This window comes from Myripristis murdjan, chromosome 20 (genome assembly GCF_902150065.1).
Source record: "Myripristis murdjan chromosome 20, fMyrMur1.1, whole genome shotgun sequence".
In the NCBI taxonomy this organism is placed as follows: Eukaryota; Metazoa; Chordata; class Actinopteri; order Holocentriformes; family Holocentridae; genus Myripristis; species Myripristis murdjan.
Window position 1 is genome coordinate 5,822,698 of NC_043999.1, and position 23,853 is coordinate 5,846,550.

At 41.3% G+C, this 23,853-nt stretch overlaps 2 protein-coding genes across 3 annotated transcripts in view; both read left to right on the forward strand.

Annotated features, from left to right (window-relative positions):
- Nucleotides 1-9,800, forward strand: part of sh3kbp1 (SH3-domain kinase binding protein 1) — a 44,572-nt gene extending 34,772 nt beyond the window's left edge. Inside the window, 8 exon segments of the mRNA XM_030079369.1 lie at nt 3,665-3,803; nt 3,911-3,981; nt 5,000-5,106; nt 5,407-5,550; nt 6,277-6,382; nt 6,385-6,490; nt 6,613-6,676; nt 8,136-9,800. Coding sequence (XP_029935229.1) covers nt 3,665-3,803; nt 3,911-3,981; nt 5,000-5,106; nt 5,407-5,550; nt 6,277-6,382; nt 6,385-6,490; nt 6,613-6,676; nt 8,136-8,174 — 776 coding nt within the window. The 3' untranslated portion in view covers nt 8,175-9,800.
- Nucleotides 9,801-13,546: 3,746 nt separating this feature from the next.
- The window catches only part of map3k15 (mitogen-activated protein kinase kinase kinase 15), a 41,009-nt gene continuing 30,702 nt past the window's right edge, over nt 13,547-23,853 (forward strand). For both annotated transcript variants that reach the window (XM_030079297.1, XM_030079298.1), the window contains exons 1-4: nt 13,547-13,868; nt 16,631-16,770; nt 17,133-17,156; nt 23,404-23,597. In XM_030079297.1, coding sequence (XP_029935157.1) covers nt 13,547-13,868; nt 16,631-16,770; nt 17,133-17,156; nt 23,404-23,597 — 680 coding nt within the window. The remainder of the gene's footprint in view (nt 13,869-16,630; nt 16,771-17,132; nt 17,157-23,403; nt 23,598-23,853) is intronic.

Genomic DNA, 23,853 nt, shown 5'->3' on the forward strand with positions numbered 1-23,853 from the left:
ACAACACAATACAAAATACAGCTATCAGTTTGAACGGGGTTCTCCTGTGAGCTACACATTCAAATGTGAACTTACATTAAAGAACTGCATCCAAACTCAGAAAGACTTTGAGGTGAAATTTTACTGTATTGATGGCCAAAACTGAAATACTGTAATTCACATACAGTATTACACAGAAAAACTCAAAGGAGTTAAAAAAAATCCTGATTGATTGGTGAATGGTGATTGGTGGAAAAGGTAGTGATGCAGGTGCACTAGTGAGGTCATTTCTATCAGCTGTGAGCAGATGTTTTGCTTTTGACTACCATAGTGACGTCAATGGAGTCTGGGCCATGTAAATGACACATGTGAGAAGTGTTGTGCAAAAGAGCGTGAAAAATGTGTCAATCCAATGAAAAGGTGTGAACACATTTGCAAAAGAAAACTTCTGCCGTGGTTTGGAGGTGAAGATGACGACAAAGCGGATCCCAGTTTCATTATACTGGAAAAAGCGATTGAAAAAAACTGTAATACTCTACACTGCCTCACAATGTACTTCTTTGAGCTCCTTTCCGACATAGCACAGTCTTACCATATTGGTCTGTTCTTAAATGTGTTACAAGTCGAATTTTAACATCACTTAATCATTTACATATTCATTTTGACGCATTATTATTAATGGCATTTACAAAGGAGGCTAATGCAGAAAAGATTGTTAATACATTGTGCACAAGTGGGTCAGTCTTTGTCAGAAATCTGCTGGATTGCTTTACGGCACATGACAGGCAGAGGGCGCTGCTCCTGCCGAGCACAAACATAGCTAACGGTTTTCACAATTAAAAACGGTGGAATAAGTGAAAGGCTGATGGAAATTTTATTTAAAACAAGCTTATCAGATTCAGAAATACCACCAGTACCACACACAGTAGGCCAAACAAAAAAATACCTTGGGTTCCGGTTCTTTGTCATTTAAGGGCATGAATAGTTAGGGAATTTATTTTATTTTATTTTTTATTTTATTTACCATTTTAAGGATGGGTAGGGGGGATTTATTTTATTTTATTTATTCATGGGAAGGATGGGTAGGTAGGAATTTTATTTTATTTTATTCTTTTTTTATTTTCGGAAAAGATGCATGGGTTGCTTTTTAAATATAATTGATTCAATATTTGCAAAAGTTACCACCTTTTTATTTTATTTTTTTATTTTATTTTTACACAGAGGCCAATAAAATAACCTGACTCGGGGGTTAAATGGGACACTTGGTCGGGAACCGGAACCCAGAAATTATTTTTGTCTGGCCTTACTACAAATGTGAGATAGGGGTCCAGTCTTCTCGACCAACGTCTATTATTTATGTGCGGTTTATCATACCAGAGTATCACAATTAATTTGCTATGTTCCTGTCTAGAAATGATACAGATTGCATTTTTAACCCTAAAAAGTGTGAATCAGCCTCACTAGAGCTCAGCTACTTCTCAAAACCCAAACCATTCTAAAACACTATATTCAAAAAAGTCATTTCATTGAGTTGGCTCATATTTCCACTTGATTCAGACAAAAAAAAAATCTTAGATTAAATAACTTTTTAAGGCATGACAAAAAAACATAAACCAAAGCATAACACTCTGACTAAACATCTCCTCCATTCTTCCTTCATTCCCTCTGCAGCTTCATACTTCCCTTCTTCCCGCTTCAGTCTCTGCCAGCCTTTAGTCACCTTGGGTTTATTTTAGACATAGCTCTGGTCCAGGGCATCCAAAAGATAAAAGAAAGAAAGGACATCATGTCAGCATATTAGTGTGGAAACCTCTGGTTTGGTTTGAAATAGTGGTGAATGTGTTGTCCACCCCTCCATTCATGAGTTAGTTGCCCACTTTAACCCTCCTGCTATGTTCAAATTTACGAACATCTTTTATGTTTGGGGTCAATTTGACCTGAGCAGTTTAAACCTCCACAAAATTATCATAACTAAAATTGTTACCAAAGTTTATGTGTCAGGTACTTTATGTTTCTTTGTTGACGACCTAAATAGCCCTTTAAATAAAACATAACACCCCCCTCCAACCCCCACTTAAACATCCAGTATTCCTGTTACGTGACTATGGAAAAATATGCAAATCACCATAAAAGCTCACTGACCTAAAATTGTAAAGAAATATTAATGTTTGGTGTTGTAATGGCTTTATATCATTTCTAAGTACAGATTTTTGTTATTTATAACCGACGCGTTACAAAGTGTGTGCAGGACATTGAAAACATATCATCATGTGAATTTCATGTTTACCCGGTAGTGCCCATTACATTAGGAAAAGTCATTAAATATGAAGCAAAAAAATTATGTTAATCATTTATTTAGAGACGTTAAACATTGGCTGGGGTCAAACTGACCCCAAACATAATAGGAGGGTTAATATACCAGCTTCACGGCAGCCATTTTGACATGATATAGCAGGGTAAACACAGGTGTTACAAATTCCATTAGGGAGGGAACAGAACAGGTGTAGTGGCTTTTATGGCCCTTTTCTTCGATGGAGTTATGATGCGTTAGAAAAGTGCCATTAGTGGGATGTGCGTCTCATTGACTTCAAGTAGCACCAAGGTTCGGCACCGATGCTGTGAGGTCGTGTCCTTTCCTTCTTGTGCTTGTTCCTTGGTTCAGGGTTATCAGCTGCAGCACCAGCCTATTAGCCTGTCCGCATTAAAACCCTGTAAGAGACGATGTAAAATGTCGTTGTTGAGCTTCTCACTGCCTGTGCTTAACTCTGCTCAGCAAAGTAAAGGTGGTGTTTGAGTTATGAAAGACTTGTCTCTTTTACCCCTTTTCCACCAAAGCGGTTCCAGTGCTGGTTCGGAGCCGGTGCCTGACTTAGCACCGGTTCTTTGTTTTTCCACCTCCCAAGCACCGGCCAAACTGGTTCCAAATCGGTTCCAGGCAAGCACCAACAAGCAGGGGCTAAACAGGAACCGATGACACGACCCACCACGTCATTGGTGGGCGGGGTTACAGACCCAAACGGGACCAGTGAACGCTATAAACGTAAAGCTAAACGTAGTTGCCGTTTGTTCCGACCACGAATACGACGGGTAGCCAGCAATAATTGCGTTTTTCCCCTTTGGATCGCAATGTAGGTTTATAAAGACACGAGCAGTATTTGGCTCGTCCATTTGTCGTCCATGTTGGTTATTGTGATTTCGAGCGAGCGTCTCGCACACTCATGTGATCACGTTTTACGCTGACGTCATGACGTGGCTCTGACGTGGCTACGCTTGGCTCTCGGCCGGTGGAAAAGCAAACCGGTTCTTTGTTGGAACCAGTTAAGCACCGAACTAGCACCAGGTTCTTTTTGGTGGAAAAGGGGCTTAACCGTGGCTGTCCCGTTAGCCCTCCCACTGCAGCAAACACCCTGGACCAGAGCTAGTTTAGACCCTGCTACTGCTGCTGCTCCAGCCTCCAATACTCTCCCCCTACCTGTTTATGTATATGTGTGTGTGTGTGTGTGTGTGTGTGTGTGTATGAGTGGGAGTGTATGCCCTCTCTGTGTGTGTTTATGTGCCTTATAAACCCGTTTTCTCCATCTGATTTACAGTTTTTTTTTGAGTTGCATATTGTTTTCCCCTGTTTAAATATGTCTGTTTGTTCATATGTGTCTGATTGTGTGTGTGTGTGTGTGTGTGTGTGTAGGTGAGGAGCTGAAGGCTGGAGACATCCCTAAGCCCGCCCTCCCATCCATCCCTCCCAAGAAACCCCTCCCCCCAAAGACAAGCTCCTCCTCCTCTTCCTCCCAACCCCCACGGCGCCCCGAGAGACCGCCCACTATAGCGTCAGTACACCCCCCAACACACACACACACACTCACACACACACACACACATGCATACACACAGGAGAGCACACACATTAATCTTGTTGTATGGTTTACCTGCTCAGGAATGAAAGCCCTAAGTCTGAGGGCGGGGCTTCGACACCAGAGTCTGCTTCTGACAGGTCACATGACACCGGTGAGTTTGACTGACAGGTGCATCCACCAATGAGATCAGGACAATGGTGACGCATCGAGAATAGAAGCTCTCTCTCTCTCTCTCTCTTTGGTTCTCTGCCGCCCGCGTCCACACGGAGGCGTGTTTTTTTTGAAAATGCAACTTTTTCCCTTCACGTTTCATCGCTCTTTCGTTTTTGGACCCCAAAACTGGAACTGTTGGAAAACGCTCTCCAGAATGGACTTTTTTTTATATATTTTAAAAACACCTTTGAAATGTTGAATTGACATGTTGAAAACAGACCGACTGTACAGATTTTTTTTTTTTTTTAAAGTTACATTTTCAAAAAAATCTTTCTGTTTGGACATGGCCTGTCTCTGTGCACCGACATGAACCTCGCTTTGCTTTCCTGCTCTGGCCTCCGTTTAAGGAAAGACGATGGGGCAAGAAATCTCCTGCAAAATACTTGTTGACCACAGTCTTATGCCACATAGGACAATGATACATGTTATGTAAAAGAGGTGCAAATATAACAAACATTTGACTACATTTATTCAGGAAAAAATCCTTCTAAGCTGTTATCACGGCTCATAAAAAGGAATATTTCACTAATATTCCTATTTACATGCAACCGTGCCTACAGGTCCAAAGGATGCTGCTGAAACCTGAATAACATCGGTAAATCCCACACATCTATATTGGAAAATGCGACATTTGGAATGAGGCCTAAATCAGAATATCTGTTTAGATGGTCCACACCAAATTCGGAATATTGTCATATTAGGAATAGTAGTGGAAAATGAGTGTGCATGTTAACATATGAGTGTGTGAAATGCTTGAAGACGTGATGATAATGCCGCTTCAAGGTGTATTTTTAGACGTGGTCATTTTTTTTTTTTTTGTTCATTTTGTAATTTGCAAGGCGGTTCTTGCCTCATCGGCCTTCCACATCGCTTCTCCCACTTTCGTAACACTTTGAAATTGTCTGTGTGTGTGTGTTTGTGTGTGTGTGTGTGTGTGTGTGTGTGTGTTTGTGTAGACATGGACTTGGATGCGGTGGTCTCATCCACAGAGAGACTGAATCATCCCACGGCATCGCGGCCACGCGTCACAGACCGCCGGCCTCGCTCCCAGATCATCACACCGGTGAGTGCAGGACACACGAACCCAACACACTGCTGCTCACATGATTTAGCCAATATGTGATGAGAGGACTGGTGTGTGTGTGTGATTGTGGACAGTTTGCATTATTCAAATCCTGTGGATAAACCCATTGGAGTCATTCAGAGCTGCTACTGGTTTTTATTGTCTGGCCTGTAGATTCATAAGCTGAATTTTGAAAGCTGCTAATTATAAAATAAGTTGGAAGTTGAACATGACATGAAAAATGAGCCCGCCCTTCTCTCTCTCTCTCTCTCTCTCTCTCTCTCTCTCTCTCTCTCTCAGTCGTCCCTCTCCAGCTCCGAGCTGTTTGACTCGCCCTCGTTGGAGGAGGACAGGAAGGAGAAGGAGCGGGGGAAGGAGGAGCAGGAGTCGCTCCCCCCCAGATCTCTGGACGTTTCACGGAGGAAAGGAGTTCCCACCATCTCTGTAAGGCCGGCACCTTCGCTGCACCGCCGCCTGCTGCCCAGCAGTTTGTCCAGCAGAGGGCGCCGCTCCTCCACACGCTGAGAAACAAGATGAAATTTATTTTGGACACATGCACATAGTATATCCATTTTAAGACAAAGAAATAAAAAAAATATATTATTATTATTATTATTATTATTATTATTATTATTATTATTGCTATTGTTATTATTATTATTTTGAAAGAAGATTATTAAAGATGATGATCAATACAATAATTAATATTTTTATTATTATTATTATTGCTATTATTATTATTATTATTATCATTTTGAAAGAAGATTATTAAAGATTATTAAAGATGATGATCAATGCAATAATTAATATTTTTAAATTTATAATTATATATATTTTTTAATTTATATTTCATGCCAATAATCATCTTACTAGAGTACATGTCACATTTTAAGTGGGTATATCTCATTGTAGAATGAATATTTTCTGTTATTTGGATTTGTGCTCAAACTTATTAATGTGAAAAAGTTTTATAAAGTTATTAACAGAAAGTCTTACTAATTGTTGTTGATTCATGTTGACCTTGAAGCAGCATTATATTATCATAAGTCTGTCAAACTGTGTCTTTCTCACTTTGTTGCTGTTGCTGTTTGTCTGGTTAGATAAAACCTAAATGAATGGAAAAATGCAGATTCTTCAAAACCCTGACCCGCCTGTGTTTGTTGCCCTAAGGTACCCGACAGTAAATCAGGGTTACCCCCAAAACCCGCTGTCCTGCCCCCGCCCAACAGCCCCAGCCAGCGCTCCGCCTCCCCTTCCTCCTCCTCGGCCCTAAGCCCCTCCCCGAGCTCCGGCCCTCACCTCTGACCCCGCCCACCATGGAGGAACTCCGAAACCAGCTCCGAGACCTGAGGGCCTCCGTGGAGTTGCTGAAGAGCCAGCACAGGTGTGTGTGCCTGTACACGTGTGTGTGTGTGTGTGTGTGTGTGTGTGTGTGTGTGTGTGTGTGTGTGTGTTGTGGGTGTATCAGAGTACCTGATGGTGTTTGTGAACATTTGTGCATCGCAGGCAGGAGATGAAGCAGCTGGCTAGCGAGCTGGACGAGGAGAAGAAGATTCGTCTTAGTTTACAGGTAAGACCTCTGAACGGAAGGAAGGGAAGATGCATGTGGTTTATTTTTCTATATGTTTTAGGTATATATTTATTTTAGAAACAGAGAGAAAAAAGCAAAATGTGCCTGTGAAATAAAAAATGAGGGGCGCAAAATGTGTTTAGAAATATTTCACCCACTTCAAGGCGTCAGTTTTCGAATAATCCGTGTTTTATAGCAGCTGTTACTTCACCAAACTTCACCAGAGAGAAAAACGCTGCTGTTTTTAATCAGAAACCAACTGAGTGCGCAGACTGAAGCGTTATTGATTGATTGAATTGATTGAAAAGTTTATTTATTCTCAGAAGACAGTTGAGGTTTCCCTCTTTTGCAATGCCGTCGAGATTACACTTTAAAATACATCAACACCAAATATACCTCATACATTATAATGACAAGAAATACACATAATAAACAGAAAGTTAAAGGAAATACACATAATACACCGTCTGGCATATGCAGAATAAGGAATGCCTTCAATTAAAACAGTTACAAGTAGAAACACAGTGGCTAGTGATAATAGAGTTAAATTCAGCATAGGAGGGTAGACTTTCCAGTTTTAAAGTGCTTTGGAGAGCATTCCAGGATTTTGGGCCATCATGAGAAAAAGCAGTCTTCCCCAGTTCTGAGCGAGCCCGGGGGACTCGAAGAAACATTAAGTCACTGGAGCGGGTCAGGTGAGGCCCTGTTTTCCATTCCAGTAAGGATGTGATGTAGAGAGGTTGCTCACCAATTAAGGCTTTAAAAATAAACTCAAACCAATGTTTGTCAAGCGACGGCCAACCGACTGCATCATAAAGAATGCAGTGGGGATGAAAATATGAAAATAGTTAGAAAATATCCCCAGTTGTTACCCTGTGTATTTTCACGGTATGATTTAGACTCTAACACATCGTAGCGTTATGAAGTGTTTGGTGAACGTTTACCAGTGCAGTGGTTAAATTCAACTGCGCCTGAAAAACACCACCGCAGGATCAAATCCTCACCGCAGCCATGAGGTTCTGTCAAAAGTGTCCCAAAACAAATACATTAATACCTTAATTTGATTTGGGTAAAGCTTTCTGGCATTATCGAGGTTGGTGATTTGATTGTTGTTGTTTTGGATATTTCCTAGCAACAAACTGCACTCAAATGCACCATCTCTGCAATATATGCGATATAATGTAATTTTATTTTAGCTCTTGTTTTTTACCTGATGTGATGTAATTTAATTGAATGTCATCTCAATTCATCTAATCCAATCTGAGCTAATCTAAATGTATCTAACCCTAACTAATCTAATCTTATTCAGGATCTAATCATGTTTTTTTTTTTTTTTTTTGAGTAACGATCTGCAAAAAAAAAAAAAAAAAAAAAGATCTTAAAATATACAGGAAAATAAAGCTCACCTGTGTGTCCGTGTGTGTGTGTGTCCGTGTGTGTGTGTGTGTGTGTTTTCCAGATGGAAGTCGAGCACATAAAGAAGAGCCTGTTGAAATGAAAAAAAAAAAACAAAAGCATCCTCTCTGGCACACTCTGATGACATCACCACGCGGGAAGCCGGCATGTGAAAACGTTCTCGGCGTTGGCCGTGACGCTCAGCCATATAACTTTGTGCCAAACGACCACGACATCACCAACGCCATCGACGACGACGACGACGACACGGCGCCATGGAAACCGCCACCTTCCCCCTCTGTGCCGCCTTATCCTGCGTTTACTTTTCGTTTCTTTTGAAGAGGCTTCTCTCTTTGTTTACTGCTATTTTATTGGAGCTCGCCGTGCCACTGGTACTAACCTGGGCCTGTCGCTGTGTGTTGCCATGGTTACAGAACAGCGACGCGGAGCAGTGGTTGTCAGGACAACCTCGCTGGTACTGTTGCTTCTGTGTGTGAAGGAAACTTGGAATTCAACTTCCTTAGCCTGGTTGGTTCAGATGACCCCTGTGCTGTTCTGTATCCACTCTGCGGCCTTTGCCTCTCGTCCGTGTGCGTGTGTGTGCGTGTGTGTGTGTGTGTGTGTGAGAGAGAGAGAGAGAGAGAAAGAGAGAGAGAGCTCTTGTATCTCTGTCCTTGTGAGAACCAGTCTACATTTCAGACCTGTGCAGTGCGGACGTTTTCACGGAGCGACGTCATTTTGGCCGGCCCTCATTTCTCCAGGGGCCTATAGTCCGGCGACAGGATTAGGATTAGATTCAGGATTGAGGCCTCTTCATTTGGCGCATCTTGTTTGACGTTTCTATGGTGAACTGCAGGCAGGAAACATGAAGCGTCAGCATCAGGGGACTGGAATTTGATCTCTCCATTCTCCTTACTTCTATAAATCTTCAATTAATTGATTAATCTGTCGAGAAATCTCAGTTTATATTTTTTAGATGAGTCTAGACATTGTAGCTGAACTGATGGCAATTTTTTAAAAAAAAGACTGTGTTGTGCATTTAATACCCAGTTAAATATACAAAATAATTGTTTGATATCAAGTCAAGTTTAGAGAGACTCGTTAAGACAGTTTCTTTTTTATTTTGGCATTTTTTGTGTTTGTTTATGTCCTGAAAGTGTTATTTTGGTGGTTTTGCGGCACAACAGAAGTGAATGGAGAGATATGATAGAAATGCAGTATTGTGGATTGTGGCAGAGAAGCTCATGAGGATAGTTTAGGATTAGAAGTGGGTTTAGTCTTGAGATTAGGGCGACGGGTCAGGGAATGTAGTCAGTGGAAGGTCCTCACAAGCACAGCAAGACAAGTGTGTGTGTGTGTGTGTGTGTGTGTGTGTGAGCGCGCGCGTGCCTCCCTTCCTTATACGTGCACAGAATCTACGGCAACCTGTCACTGTGGCCTTCCTGTTTCTGACTCCAGATCTTTCTTTCTGATTTTTTTTTTTTTTTTAATTTTTATTTTCCCGTTTCGCCATTCATTCATTCTTTCTTTCAAGTCTTTCACGTCTTTCTTTCGACAAAGAGAAAACTGCTACGACTGAGGCTGCAAGTTGTTTTCTTGACTTGGTCCTTTCTCTCCAGGATAGTGATGAATATATATACTTTTATACTGTATTTCAGTGTAATAAAGATGCTATTATGTACTGTACGTGTGCAGATTTTAATAAAACAAGAAAACATGTTGTCCCCCACCGTGGTGTGCAGCCCCCCCACCCACACCCACACCCACTTTGATCAGTGCCATGTAAAGAAGCTGCATATTCAAAAAAAAAAAAAAAACTGTTTTTAGATAAAGAAATGAAAAAAAAAAGTTCTTCTAAAACAGAAAGACTATTGGTAAGTTATTAAGTGGGATAATATTTAGCAAGTGATGCAGCTGGATGTAAAAAAAAAAAAAAACTCTTGTTGGGAGTAAGTTTTTCAGCTTTCACTTACGATGGTGAGATATGACATGAATCATCCATAGACCTAATGCCTTTGCACCAGAGGTACTGTGCTAATACTTCTGGTGCAGAACGAAAGAGCACAAAGTGGGCGTGACCATGGATTAACCAATCTGCTGGCAGCTACAGATGGAGTCTGAGGACAGCCCAAAAGGAAAAAAAAAACAAAAAAACAAAAAAAACAGAAGTGTGCATGGCCAAATCAGTGTGAGAAAATAACGTGTTGCATCTTAGCCAACCTTGCGTCAAAATATTGTTGTGTTATATGAATCCACTGGGACGTTTTCAGCCTTTTTGTGATTATGCCGTGCCAACTACCACACCCCGTTTTAGCCAAGGGGTCCAAAAAGTGGTAAAGGACAACAGCACTGACAGTGAAATGAAAATTCAGCAGGAAATGAACCTCTTTTAAATCTCATTTCATTGTCCAATTGGTCTTACTGTGTTTACATTTAGAATAGTGTGAAAAGCCAACTGAAAAACTCTGAAATACTCAGCATGTGGATACAGCAACCAAATAACCCCAGTAATTCATTTTCATTGTTACTGACTGTCAGCTCTCATTAATAACATTGATAAACTAAACTAAAAACAATTGGTGGGTCCTTAGCTGTGGTGTTTCTAGTTAGGCACAGAAAATTGGATGTAAAAACCATAAGAAGGAGAGCATTCCACATGTCCACATTCTCGATTACTTAAAAATGAGCTTTTCAAACAATACCTGGGCGGTCTCTGTCTGTGAACAATGCCATCTGAACGACTGGGTATGCACGGCATACGTCTAAGCAAAACAATATTCAGAGAGGTCCTCACAAATTTATTGTTTCAAGGCATCTAAAATGTTTTTTTTAAAAGGCCTTTGCCTTCTTAAAGTAAAACTCATCAATGTCTTAAATGTGCTGTATAGGCTGTTACAGGAAGTTTACAAGAACAGCTACATTTATGGTCACAATACAATAATGTATGGAGTGCCTACAGAGACACGGGGAAGAAAAAAAATGGGCTGAAAAAAATGAACAAACAATAAAATGTTAAATACTTTTGCATCATCTTGCGAAACTTTTGCATGCAGTGGCATCACATGGTGTGACACTTTGGCAGTGGTGCGGCTAAAAAAAGGTCTGCCATTTTTGGAAACCAGCAGGCCAAAGAGAGCGGTACAAATGGAAGTGAAACTTAAACAATGATGTGTTGTTGTGCGTCCTTGAATTGAGTTTTTCAGCTCGGTGTTGCCACTCAAAATCATATCAGTTTCTGGTGTATATTTCATTCTTTTTGGAGCAGTACACTCCCAGTGAAGCTCTTGTTCTTGCAACTTGATGAATCAAACTTGGTGGATGTATTACACGGATGCATGGAGTAGGAAATACCACGAAATGGGTAAGATGGACCAGAAATGGAAAACAAGTCAAGTGACTCTAAAGCAGTAAACGACTTAAACTGAATCTGACTCGTCCACTAGGTGGCAACAGTTGACCATCACTGGGCAAACTCCTCTGTGTCCTGTGAATATTGTCAGTTACATCAAGACATTTGGTGGCCCTGGATTAAGCAAAGGCCTAAGTGAAGACGGACTTCTCATTAGAGAGTTTTACAGAAGGAAACACTGCAGTAACAGCTCATCTGACCACTTTCACTCAGGTGTCACAACAGACTTTTAAAATGCAAAGCTCTAAGTGAGCAGGCCTAGTTTGACATGCATGTTGGTGAGCACAAAATGACATGCAAAACAAACACAAATGTGTCGAAGTAGATCGATCATCATGCAAAAGGTTTTACATTTGCATTAAAGCACTGCATTTTCCCCATGATGAAATCTGGTACATGTTGCATTTAAATAAAATGTCCATTATGACATTGAAGTGAAGACAAGCAACAATAAAAGATTCAAAAACAAATATTTGCACTTAACTGGTCTGTTGGTGGAATGTGGTGTGTGTGTGTGTGTGTGTGTGTGTGTGTGTGTACATGCACTATACATAGATATGCACAGGAGCATTATATTCCGTTCCATTGCACTTTACTCTGTTAGTTCAAGTAATTGGTGGTTGTGCATGAATGACTCCCAGAGAACTGTGTGTGTGTGTGTGTGTGTGTGTGTGTGTGTGTGCGTGTGTGCGTGTGTGCATTACAGATAAGTCGCTCTGCAGCCAATGGAAACTGGACCTACTGTCGGTCACCGGAGGTCTGAATAGACAAAAGGAGAAGTGAAAGTCCTGATGGGATGCTGCCATAAATTTCTAATGAAACTGTCTTGCAAAACTAATGCAACAGCATTATTTTTTTCTTCAACCTTCATTTAAACAAGTAAAACCTGAGAAAATCTCCAAATATATGTAGTGAGACACTATCTCAATCTAAAACTACAGCAGCTAGGTTTGTGCCTGACTTCTGAGAACATCTTTGTTTTTATCAAAACCCTTCACCCAAACTCAGTATGAACCATTTTGGGAGCCACTAAGCTGGTCCATTTCATAGGTCACGTATGATAGATGGGCTTCAGTCAGTGCATCCCTGTAGTTGGAGCTATTGGAGATGTTTTTGGCCCTGACTCTGTCAGCTGGGGAGTGTGTGGACACTGCACTGCAAAAAAATATCCCTCCTAATATTATGTCAAACATCTATACTTTCTCTGTCTGTAATATAAATATTTAGACATGCTGATCTCTTTATTGAAAATGAGAAATCCTGGCGAAGGTTTGCAGGAATAAATCCACTTGTTTCCAAGGCAAGTTCTCATATCAAATTTTCCAGGAAAATGTCAGTATCTACAGGCTGCAGAGAAGGCCGCAGAGCCCTCTGACACATTTTCTTTAAAGACACCGAAAAAAAAAGATTCAATCGATTAAACGGCTCTTGCAAAAGGATATTTTGTGCAGCGTGTCGGGCATAACTCAGAATAACTTGGCTGCCAGTCCCAGGCTACTTGGACGGCCGGCGGGCACATGAGGGGATCAGAAGGACGGGCCGTTTTATATTTAGACAACCAGACACGGCGATAACATAGCAAACACTGCAGGCGAGGCGGTGGAAACACAACCCGCTGTCCAATTTGTAGCCTGTGGATTAATATAAAAAGTTTGACAAATCTGGACCTATAGCGGGGCCGGGAAGAGGAATAATGAACATGTAAGCCTTCTGTACCGGGAAACTGGGCAACTGAAGACTTTTTCTCTATTTCTCTCTCTCTCTGAACCTCTTTGTCTCTGATAGCAGCAATCTAGTCCGATCCAGTCTTGGAAAAGCGGACTTCTTGGTGCGAGATAATCGGGAGATGATGTGAGTTAATGAGGCGGAGATGCCCTGCTCCCCACCGGTGACAGGTGCGCAACAAGTGAGAGAGAGAGAGAGAGAAAGAGAGAGAGAGAGAGAAAGGGAGGAGGAGGAAGAGGACGCAGGGGATAAAACGGAAAAGGAATTAAAAGGAGAGCGACCGGGGAGAGGAAAGTGAAAGGAAGTCAGGCTTACGCACGGTTTTCGGGTCCACGTTTGTGATGGAGACGGGGCAGAGCGCACCGGTCGCGGACCCGGGAGGAGAGCACTCCGCCGGGGTGTGCGTGGTGGACCGCGACCGGGAAAGGGACCGGGAGAGAGGCGAGGTGTCCAGTCCCAGTCCCCCGGCTAAGCAGCGCTCCCTGCGGGCTGTGTACGTCCTGAACGACGGGCTGAAGTCGGTGATGGCCAGCAGCCCCGAGTCGGGAGCGCTCCAGTGCCTCCAGAGAGCGTGCGACGCCGAGAGCGCGCTGCTCACCACCGTCACCTTCGGCAGGCTGGATTTTGGAGAGACGTCGGTGCTCGACACATTCTACGATGCAGGTGTGTGTGGTGGAAAAGGGGACAAAAGGCAAATGAGGTCACTACACGCTAAACTTGAGGACCACCGACGCATTTTAGACGTCTGTAGTGTAGCAGCCTAACTTTCAAGAGAGAGTGCAAGTTTGGGGTTGGTGTTAGGTGTGTGTTAGAATAAATAATCAGTTGGGTAATGGAACAATTTAAAGATATAGGTTTCTAAACAAATGCACAATAGCCTGTAAGTAGATGGTACTATAATGTTATTGTGATAATAGGAATATTATATTATAGGAGATAGAAATCCAACAAGGTACACTACTCAATACAATACTCTCAATTTACAATCACAGACACTTAAATGCCTACGAATATCATTGCAGGCCAATATAGTGAGTGTTGAGGCTATAGTAGAAGCTCATTACAAAACTTATTGTATCAGACTTCATTATTCAACTTATATTAATAATTGATAATGCATTTTTTCCCACAAACAACAGAGACAAACAAACAGACAAGAAAAAAAAAACAAACAAACAAAAAAAAAAAACATGCTGTTGCTAATCTGTTACTGTCTAAACTCATAATAATGGTGACCCTGCTTAACCCGAAAGCCTTGTGTTTGACACAGAGCAACATGACCAGGTCAGCTCTGGCCTCTGTCTTTCTAGCTGAAGCCTTGTCAGACTGACCCACCATTCTGCCCTCATCCTGAAAAGCCAGCACCTTTTATAGCTGCTGTTCTTTGAGGGTGGCAATGAAAACCGAGCTGCTCTCTAAAGCTTTTAATTGCCAGTTATTTTTACCGAGCTATTATGTTGTCCCCACCTCTGCTGCCTGTTTGGCCTGAGATCATATGAAGCTGGATTATTCTGAGCACAAAGCAGGGTTTTATTTGTTATAAAATAAATAAATAAAATAAATAAATAAATAAAACATTTCTGGAGGCAGAGCTGCTGAGAATGCAGAAGTAATCTGATTGGCTGTGTTAAAAATCAATGGGCGGAGCTAAAAAGCCACTGCCATTCAGAATACAAGTTAGCTAGCTAGGTAATAAATGTGCTTCTGGAATGTGGTCATGACAGTGTGGATACCTGACAGAAAATGACACTGAATCCACATTTTGGCCAAGATTTGGGCTTTTAACCCTATAAAGCCATTTGTATCATATATGATACAAATTTTCAATTCCGTTTTTCATTTTCAGTTGAATCAATACTTGACCAAAATACTGTTACCTTATACCTTTGAACACTTCCCCTGTTCACCCTGGACCATACCATTGGCACTTCAAGTACATATCATATATCGTACACCAGAAAGGTCGTGTAATAACATATTTTTAGATTTTTCTTTTTATATATATATATATTGTTATAGGACTAAATAAAGGGTTCAATTTTAAAAAAAAAATAGAATTTTCTGCCAATTCTTTCATAGTTCAGGCTTTATAGGGTTAAAGGCAGTGGTCTTAAACGTTTGATCAGCTGATGAACAGCCTATTTCAGTTTAATGGTTGTCTGCAATAAATTGCTTACTCATTTTTTTTTTTGGCTCACTCCCATTTCTTCTTTTTGCATTTTGAAGCTCTACTTAGAACCTTCTTAAGATCCAACAGTGCAAAATGTAAATTCTTACATTACCAACAATGTATTGGATTGCACTGTCAAACGAGTTACTTGGGCTATTGTATAAAGTAGAGAGGTCAAAGAGCCTGCCATCAGAACCATGGACAGCGCTCGTCATGTAAACAGTCATGTAAACAGTCGGTCAGTCAAATCAACCAACCATCGTTTACAACACACCTCTGCTTTTCACTCCACTGTCCAACCTCCTCTTGTCTTTCTTTGTGCTTCAGTCATTTTAAAACAAATTACCCCCTTTTCATAATAATTCCCAGCAATGGAGGGCACATATAGGCTTCACCTAACCTCCCACCTCCTCCACACTTTCCTCTCTCTCTCTCTCTCTCTCTCTCTCTCTCTCTCTCTCTCTCTCTCTCTCTCTCTCTCTGGGCTGATGTCGGTCTGTCGGTTCACGCCTTGACGTCCGTTTGACCGTACATGCAAAATGGATGTGCACAGTTGTGGTTAAGGTGATTCAAACCTTTGAAAAAAACGCTGTTCTCTCGACCGCGGCTCCCTCTCGTCATTCGTTATCTACCTCGCTCGACCACCGCTGCTCTCTCTCTCTCTCTCTCTCTCTCTCTGTCTCTCTCTCTTGTCTGAAACCAGAGCTGACTGTGGTTTTCTGGAACGTTAGTAAAAACAGGGTAACTAATACCCTACCTAGCATTTCCTAGACTGTATCCACGTGGTAGCAACTATAATGCACCCAACTCGAGGCCTTATATATGCTTCTTATATCTATTCATACACACTATTTATTATATATACACTGCTTACATTTATATAGGCTGTTTATATTTATTTACATATACTGTTTATATTTATACATATTGTTTACATTTCTTTTTTCTTTTTTTTTCTTTTTTACCTTGCTTTATTTATTTATTTAGGCTTATACCGGGACCTTAGTTCTAATTTCGTACCACTAACGTCTAAATGTGAGCTGGTATGACAATAAAGTTCCTTGAATCCTTGAATCCTTGTAAGCCTACCATAATAAACTATAGGTATAACTTGTCTTTAAAGTCATATTTAACAATAACAGTTATGTATTATTTAGGACTAATGTTATATTTAGCATGCTATCCTAACATCACCTACTGCATGGTCATCATCATCATCATCATCATCATCATCCCCCTCCCCCTCTTCCTCCAGACATTGCAGTTGTGGATATGAGTGATGTGTTTCGTCAGCCCTCCCTGTTCTACCATCTGGGAGTGAGGGAGAGCTTTGACATGGCCAACAACGTCATACTGTACCATGACACTGACCCTGACACTGCCCAGTCACTGAAGGTAAATACACACACACACACACACACACACACACACACACACACACACACACACACACACACACACACACACACACACACACACAGTTTTGAGTCTGCCATTGATGTAATCAAAGTTCAAGGATGCCATTCCTTCACTCTTCCTCAGAACAAAGTGGTCCACTAAGATATTTACAGACTAGTGTGTGTGTGTGTGTGTGTGAGAGTGTGTGTGCATGTGTGAACTCTGACAGCTGTTTAAAGTGTGGTAATAACATGCCAGTGTAACTTAAGAGTGCATAAGTAACTCTGCACTACAGCCAGTGCTGGTAACAACCAAGTAATTCATTCTCACATGTTTTTTTTTTTTTTTACTTATTACAGGACATGGTGGCACAGAAAAACACAGTAAGTTTCAGTGTGTTTCCGTCTGTGTGCACATGTGTGTGTGTGTGTCTGTCGGTCTGCGTGACAGCGCGAGAGCCCCTGTGTGTTTCCGAGTGATTTATTTCCGCACACTGTCTTGTGCTATTTGTGGAGTAATATTCAGGACAAGTGCTGTTCCTCCTCTTGTGCTCAAATGCCCACAGGAATGCACATGTGCATGCCCTCTTCCTCTCTCGCTGTTCTTCTCTCAGCAACACCAGAGCCACTGCCATGTATATGTACAAACACACACACACACACACACACACACACACACACACACACCTCTGAAGTAAACCCTTGCATCATGAGTGCCTATACTTTTTTTTATTTTTAGTGTTTTTTACATGTACATATGGTGTGTGTGTGTGTGTGTGTGTGTGTGTGTGTGTGTGTGGAGTAGGCCGCTCGTCCTCCAGCACTAGGTTTTCCCTGGATTCAGTTGCCTCCAGAATACAGAGGCTCCGGATTGCGCAATAAAGTATGTACCTGGCTGCACTGAAGCATGCTGGGAGTTCCCCTCACTGACTAATCATGTATTGGATGGGTATGGTCCCTAACCTCGACGACCTAAATATTATTGCCCCCTTTGTGTTGTAATAACACAATAATATAATAACCCGAACTGTGAAGTAGAAAAGGAGCATTTCCTGAAGATGTGTGTGATTGATTGATTGGTTTTGCGTTGCTGTGTTGATCATTATGAGAGTGTGCATGTTTTATCAGCGTGTCCTACTGATCATTTAGAAATCTCAACAGAGTTTCTAATGTACACAGTGGCTGATTTATAGACGCAATGGAAGTATTTAAATAGTATCAATAACATCAGTCATAGCACACATCTATAAAGCATTATGCACAGTCTGACATATGGAAACTGCACGTGTCAGCATATAAACTGCTGCTCAATACAGACTCGGCACTTTTTTTTTTTTTTTTTTTTTGTGCTGGCTGTAATTCCAATGTTTGTGAATGTAACTGAGCTTGGCATTTTGCATCAAAGTAAAACATGGAGACGTCTGGCTGTTTGTTCCGAATAAGAAATGAAGAATCTTCGAGAAATCACGTTTTTCTTCAGTTTGGTATATCAGATGTCACTGAATACTGTAGTGCTCTCGAGCCTCAGCAGCCATTACTATGGTGAAGAAGCTGAAGCTGAAAAATATCGTATAATTTTATATTTCAGACAACTGGTTACAGTCGAGACGCATGAAATAGTGCTCCGTAGCTGATGAAAGGGTCAAAAATAATTGTCATTATAAAGTCGATTAAAGGTTACAACCTGGAGCCCGCTGATTGGGCGTCTTTTGAGGCAGTGCATTGTGGGACTCGCTGTCGCCTTGTTTGCTTACATTTCTATGTATATGGTGTTGTGCCTTTCACTTGGAGTGCACCTGCTTTTTGTTTGCACTGACGATTCGACCGGGAGAGTTTCATGTTCCTCCAGGTGCTGGAACCGTTCAAACAAGCCGTCCCGTGACACGGCATTTAGGAAAAATGAATGGAATTTTTATTCACACACCCACTTTTCAACTCCAGAGCACGGATCTCCAAAGTTTTAGGCCATGATAACATTTGAAACTATTTCTTAATGTGCCTCTGCTGTTTTCTTTTCAGTATTTGGAAAAATTTGAACTTCTTTGTCATTGCATGTGAGGGACAACGACATTCTTGTTCTTCTTTTATTTACATTTAAGGCACTTAATTAACCTACCTATCCAGTGTGACTTAGTGCAACAGTCAAATTTGCTTCAGTGTCCAGATCACCAATGTTATAAGCCACCAGTGATTATAGAAAACAGTGAGGAGCAGATTTAAGCATGAAGAATAAATCCGGATGCACCTTAAATTAAAGATTACTCCGCCAATCCAGGTGGCAGAGGAGCTAAATCTCAATAGCACAAAGTTTTATGTGGAGAAAAAATTACAGAGAGAGAGAGAGAGAGAGAGAGAGAGAGAGAAATGGGAAGAGAAAGGGACAAAAAGAGGAAGGAAAAGGCAAATTATGAAATAAAGAGACAAAGGGTGTGTGCATATTCGAAGAGGAGAGGAACAAAGACAGAAACAGATATGCAGTGTGTGTGTGTGTGTGTGTGTGTGTAAATGCTGTGCTCGTCCACGGCTGCAGGGTTTACAGCTTACAAACCGCCACATGATGACCTTTTCTAATTTAAGTGCCGATGTGGCTGTGATTTTATGAAACAGTGATCATCATGTTCCTCGTATGATCTCCTCGCACCCCTCCTCCTCCTCCTCCTCCTCCTCCTCCTCCTCATTAATCACTCTGTAATCCTCGCATCTCCTTTCCTCCGTCTCTCCTCTCTTCCTCTTTCAGCCTCCTCCCTCGCCTGGCCTCCTTTAACCCCTGGCACTGCGATGAGTCTCATATCCGGATCATGTCTAGATCTGATACAGCTGGATTATGTTTACAGCTGGCATTAAAATGCATCTCCGGTTATTCTCGCAGAAATCTGACTTCTCTCCCTCTCGCCTGCCAAGCCCCCTGTTTGTTTTGTGTGCACTCTGGTTGGATCCACACATGAAAGCTTATCTCTGTGCAGCTCTAGCCTGAGATGTGTTGTAGCATTTACACTTTGCTGTCAAAAGTCAAATGTGCCTCTGAATACTTGTGGTGCTTTTAGGTGGTTTGGATGATCAGATCCCAGTGCAACATGAGTGTATTTACACCTGGACTGCTGTGCTTGACTGTGTGTCTTCATGTGTAAATGTGCAATAACAGCATGGAGGTGGATGTACAACTTGGGTGCATCTGTGCATTTGTCTTTCAAAGCAGTTTAAAGTTTAAATCTGACATTTTAACAAATAATTTTCCCGTTTCCTTTTTTTTTTTTTTTTTTTTTTTTTGCCCTGAATATTTGCTGTAATGCAGCACATCTCAGGCTGTGTGAGGTCACAGATAGGGTCAATGGTTGGCACGAGCTGCGTTGCATGCTACTTTTGGAGGGGATAAGTGGCCTACCCTTGGCCTTTGTGAAGCCCGTCCTCTCAAACTTCACCATGCCAGTCCAGTATTGATCTGCGCTTTGCTTTACGTTTCTTATCACGTTCTCTTGCCTTGGTTGTTGCACTCATTTGTTTGATTTCTCCCATGGGTGCTTGAGGTGACCTGCGGGGGGCTGTTGTGCAAAAACACCACTGTGAGCGGTTAGTTACCACAAAAGATATCGTCAGTAACAATAATAATAATAATATTAATACATTTTATTTATACAGCACCTTTCAACACAGGGATACAAAGTGCTTTACAATAAATCATAGACAACATACACTCAGTGGCCACTTTATAAGGTCCACCTGTGCAATTTAATACAATCCAGTGCAACTATTCTGCCATAAAATTTGCTTTTCTGATGCCTATAATGCTCAGCTTGTCTTCTTGTCACAGTAACAGAGGTGTTCATTCACTTCTACGTTTGGCGTTGAGCTCATAGTTAGTGCTGCTGTTGTACTGGACTTAATTTTATTGAGAGCTGTTTCCACTATTCTGTCCCCCTCATTGTATATAAATAGGGAGGACAAAAAAATGGAAACACCTCTAAATATAATGTAGTCCAGAAGCATTCCTCTGCAAACTACAATCTCAATAATTAAACACAGAATTAAACTGACACATTCTCCATAATGTGAACAAAAATTGAACATGATGAACTGTCTTAACAGGTAGACTTGATGGCCGAGCCGCTGCATTGAACTGCATTAGACGGTACAGGTGGACCTGATAAAGTGGACACTGAATGTACAACATAGGAAAACACAAAAGAGATTTAAAAAGTTTAAAACAAACTAAAAGCCATACAAACTAGTCACATTATAAAACACCAAGAGATTATGCCATATGCCAAATGCCATAGGATAAAATAAATTCACAAAAAAAAAATCAGTTTTAAAAAAAGTGTGTTTTTAAAAGTGATTTAAAAGCTCAATCATCTTTGTGTGCCAGTCTGGACCTAGAGACCAAAATAAATAAAATTAGGAACTTGACCACTCCAAGATTTACTGTCTATAACCAAAGAAACTGTGCACATCTATTCTGTACCAAGTTGCCCTTCTTTTATTCACATTCCCAAGGCGAGTTTTTCCCAAAAGGTCATGGAGTTCAGACCAGCCATCTTTCCATCACAAGTGTGCTTCTGTAACCTTTAGGGCGTTGCCAGCCATCACAGCAGTTAGTAAAATAAAATGTCACTCTTTTCCAAGCGTCCTGTGTGTGTTGCCAGTAAAGATATCATCTCACATAACCCTCTCACCACCCACAGTACTCCACCCTCTCACCCATCCATCATCCCCTCATCCCACAACGCCATCAAGTTCTCCTCTTGAAAGATTTTCTTTTTCTGCCTCCAGGCTGGTTTCTTTTCACTGCTTGTCATTTATATGTTGTCTTGTCGTCATATAGTTTTCTGGTGTGTAGTCATTTTAAGTTTTTGTCTTTTTATCTTTGGTTGTCGTGCTGATTTGTTTTCATTTATCTGTTATTTCTTGGTGAAAGTTATTAGTCTTCTATGTTTCAAAAGAAGGAGATTTAATTGTTCTCTCTCCATTTCTGTTTCTCTGTGTTTCTGCTTTATTTCTTTCAGGAAACATGAATAGATGTTATTTTGACAGCCTTCACGGCCCTGAAAAATCAGCAGTTACATCAATGATATACCTTTCTCTTGATCATTTAGTAAAACTGAGCCCTACATACAGTAGCGTTCTGCTGTCGGCTCAAAACCGTTTCCAAAAAGCATTTTCCCTGCCGCAGCATCACAGCAGTGAAACATTTGCACTTGTGCGAGCTGACACTGAACTTGGCCACCTGCTGCACGCTGCCATCCGTTGCTGGGCTGTTTGGCCACTGTGCGATTAAGCTAAACTAAGCTAACTTAAGATGAGATAAGCCAAGCTGAGCTGAGTGAAACGAAATGAAACGATGCAGCTGAACTATATCATACAGGCCCCTTTTGGACCGGTCAGTGAAAAGATGCATCATTTTGTTGAAACTGGACCTTGAGCAGGTTATAGGAGTCCTCAAAAAAATGGCGAATATGCTAATTTCACTTAGTGCTGGGCGGTATACCGGTTCATATATATATATTTTTTTTTATGATATGAATTTTTCAGATACCCCAATACCGGTGTGTGTGTGTAGCGCACATAACGTTGGGAACAGCACGCGGAACGTAGCGCCGCGGGACATCGTTGGAGGGGGGACTGTTTTTGCAGTTGCACTCACTAGGCAGTGGTGACTCAGAAAATGAAGCTGAAGAACTTTTCCCAAAAAGAGGAGCTGTGTCGGCTGTGTGGAAGTTCTTCGGCTTCAAAAAATCCGTCTGGCAAAGGCAAAGAAACTTTCCAGGCTACAGCAGCGCACTGACATAGATTGTGTAACAAAGTGAAGAGTTGCCACTCTGCTCTATTTTCACTGGCTAACAGCAGCACACTGGCTTAGCTTGTCTATTCAGAGAAGAGGTATCACTTCGGCTTATTTTTCAATCTATGTTATCACAGGCATACCACTTCTCATTCATTGGTAGCTGAACTGTTAGGTCTATTTGATAAGTAATTCACATTTTTAAAATAATAATAATATTTTAACATATTGTTAAATCAGTCAAATCAGTCTGCATATTAATGCAAGTGGCCTTAAATTTGCATAATAAAAAGGTTCTGTGTTTTGACTGCAACTGTCATGCATTCTGATTCCTTCACTTCATTAGAATCATGAGTGCCACCTCTTTGCATCATTTTGTGTTGCCATGTAAACCTGTATTAATACTAGGGTGGACAACTTGGACATTAATGTCCAGTTTTCATTCCTCATGTAAAATAGGTCATTCAGTAAAATAGGTCATTCTAAGTTAATTTACTGCAGTAATTCTTCTCTAAATCATTAGAAAATGTGGTTAACACCCAGTCGTGCATGAAAAAAGAAAATACTGTGATATAAATTTTTCGTCATACCGCCCAGCACTAATTTCACTGTTACTTCACTGACTAAAGGGTTGCACAATGAGAGAATGAGAGAAGAACGATTTTTTTCTGTTCATAGGTTTCACACGCTTCACTGTTAATCTGCCAAGCTACAGTACAGACTAGTGTGGATTAACTAAATCTTATCAGATACAGGTCCACAGCCTGATGTGTATCAGCTGTCAGGGTCCATGACACCAAAACTGCACCAGCTGAACTGAACAAGCCCCCCCCCCCCTCCTCTGTCTCCCTCCAGGCATCCAGTGGTAACTATTACTTCATCCCCTACATCCTGACTCCTAACCACGAGTACATGTGCTGCGAGAGCGACGCCCAGCGCCGGGCCAGCGAGTACATGCAGCCCAGCTGGGACAACCTGCTGGGGCCGCTCTGCGTCCCCCTCACGGACCGCTTCACCAGCCTGCTCAAGGACATCCACGTCACGTCCTGGTGAGAGCTCCCACACACACACACGCACACACACACACACACACACACACAGGCACGCACTAAGGTAAAGAAACAGAATTTAAACTCTTCCAGATTACATTTTAGGCCATTCAGGTCGATTTACACTGCAAAAACGCAAAATCTTACCAAGATTATTTGTCTTATTTCAAGTCAAAAATGTCTTATGAAAGTGTCAAGTGAAAATTAGAAACAAGAAACAAATTTTGCCAATGAAACAAGCAAATTTTCACTTGAA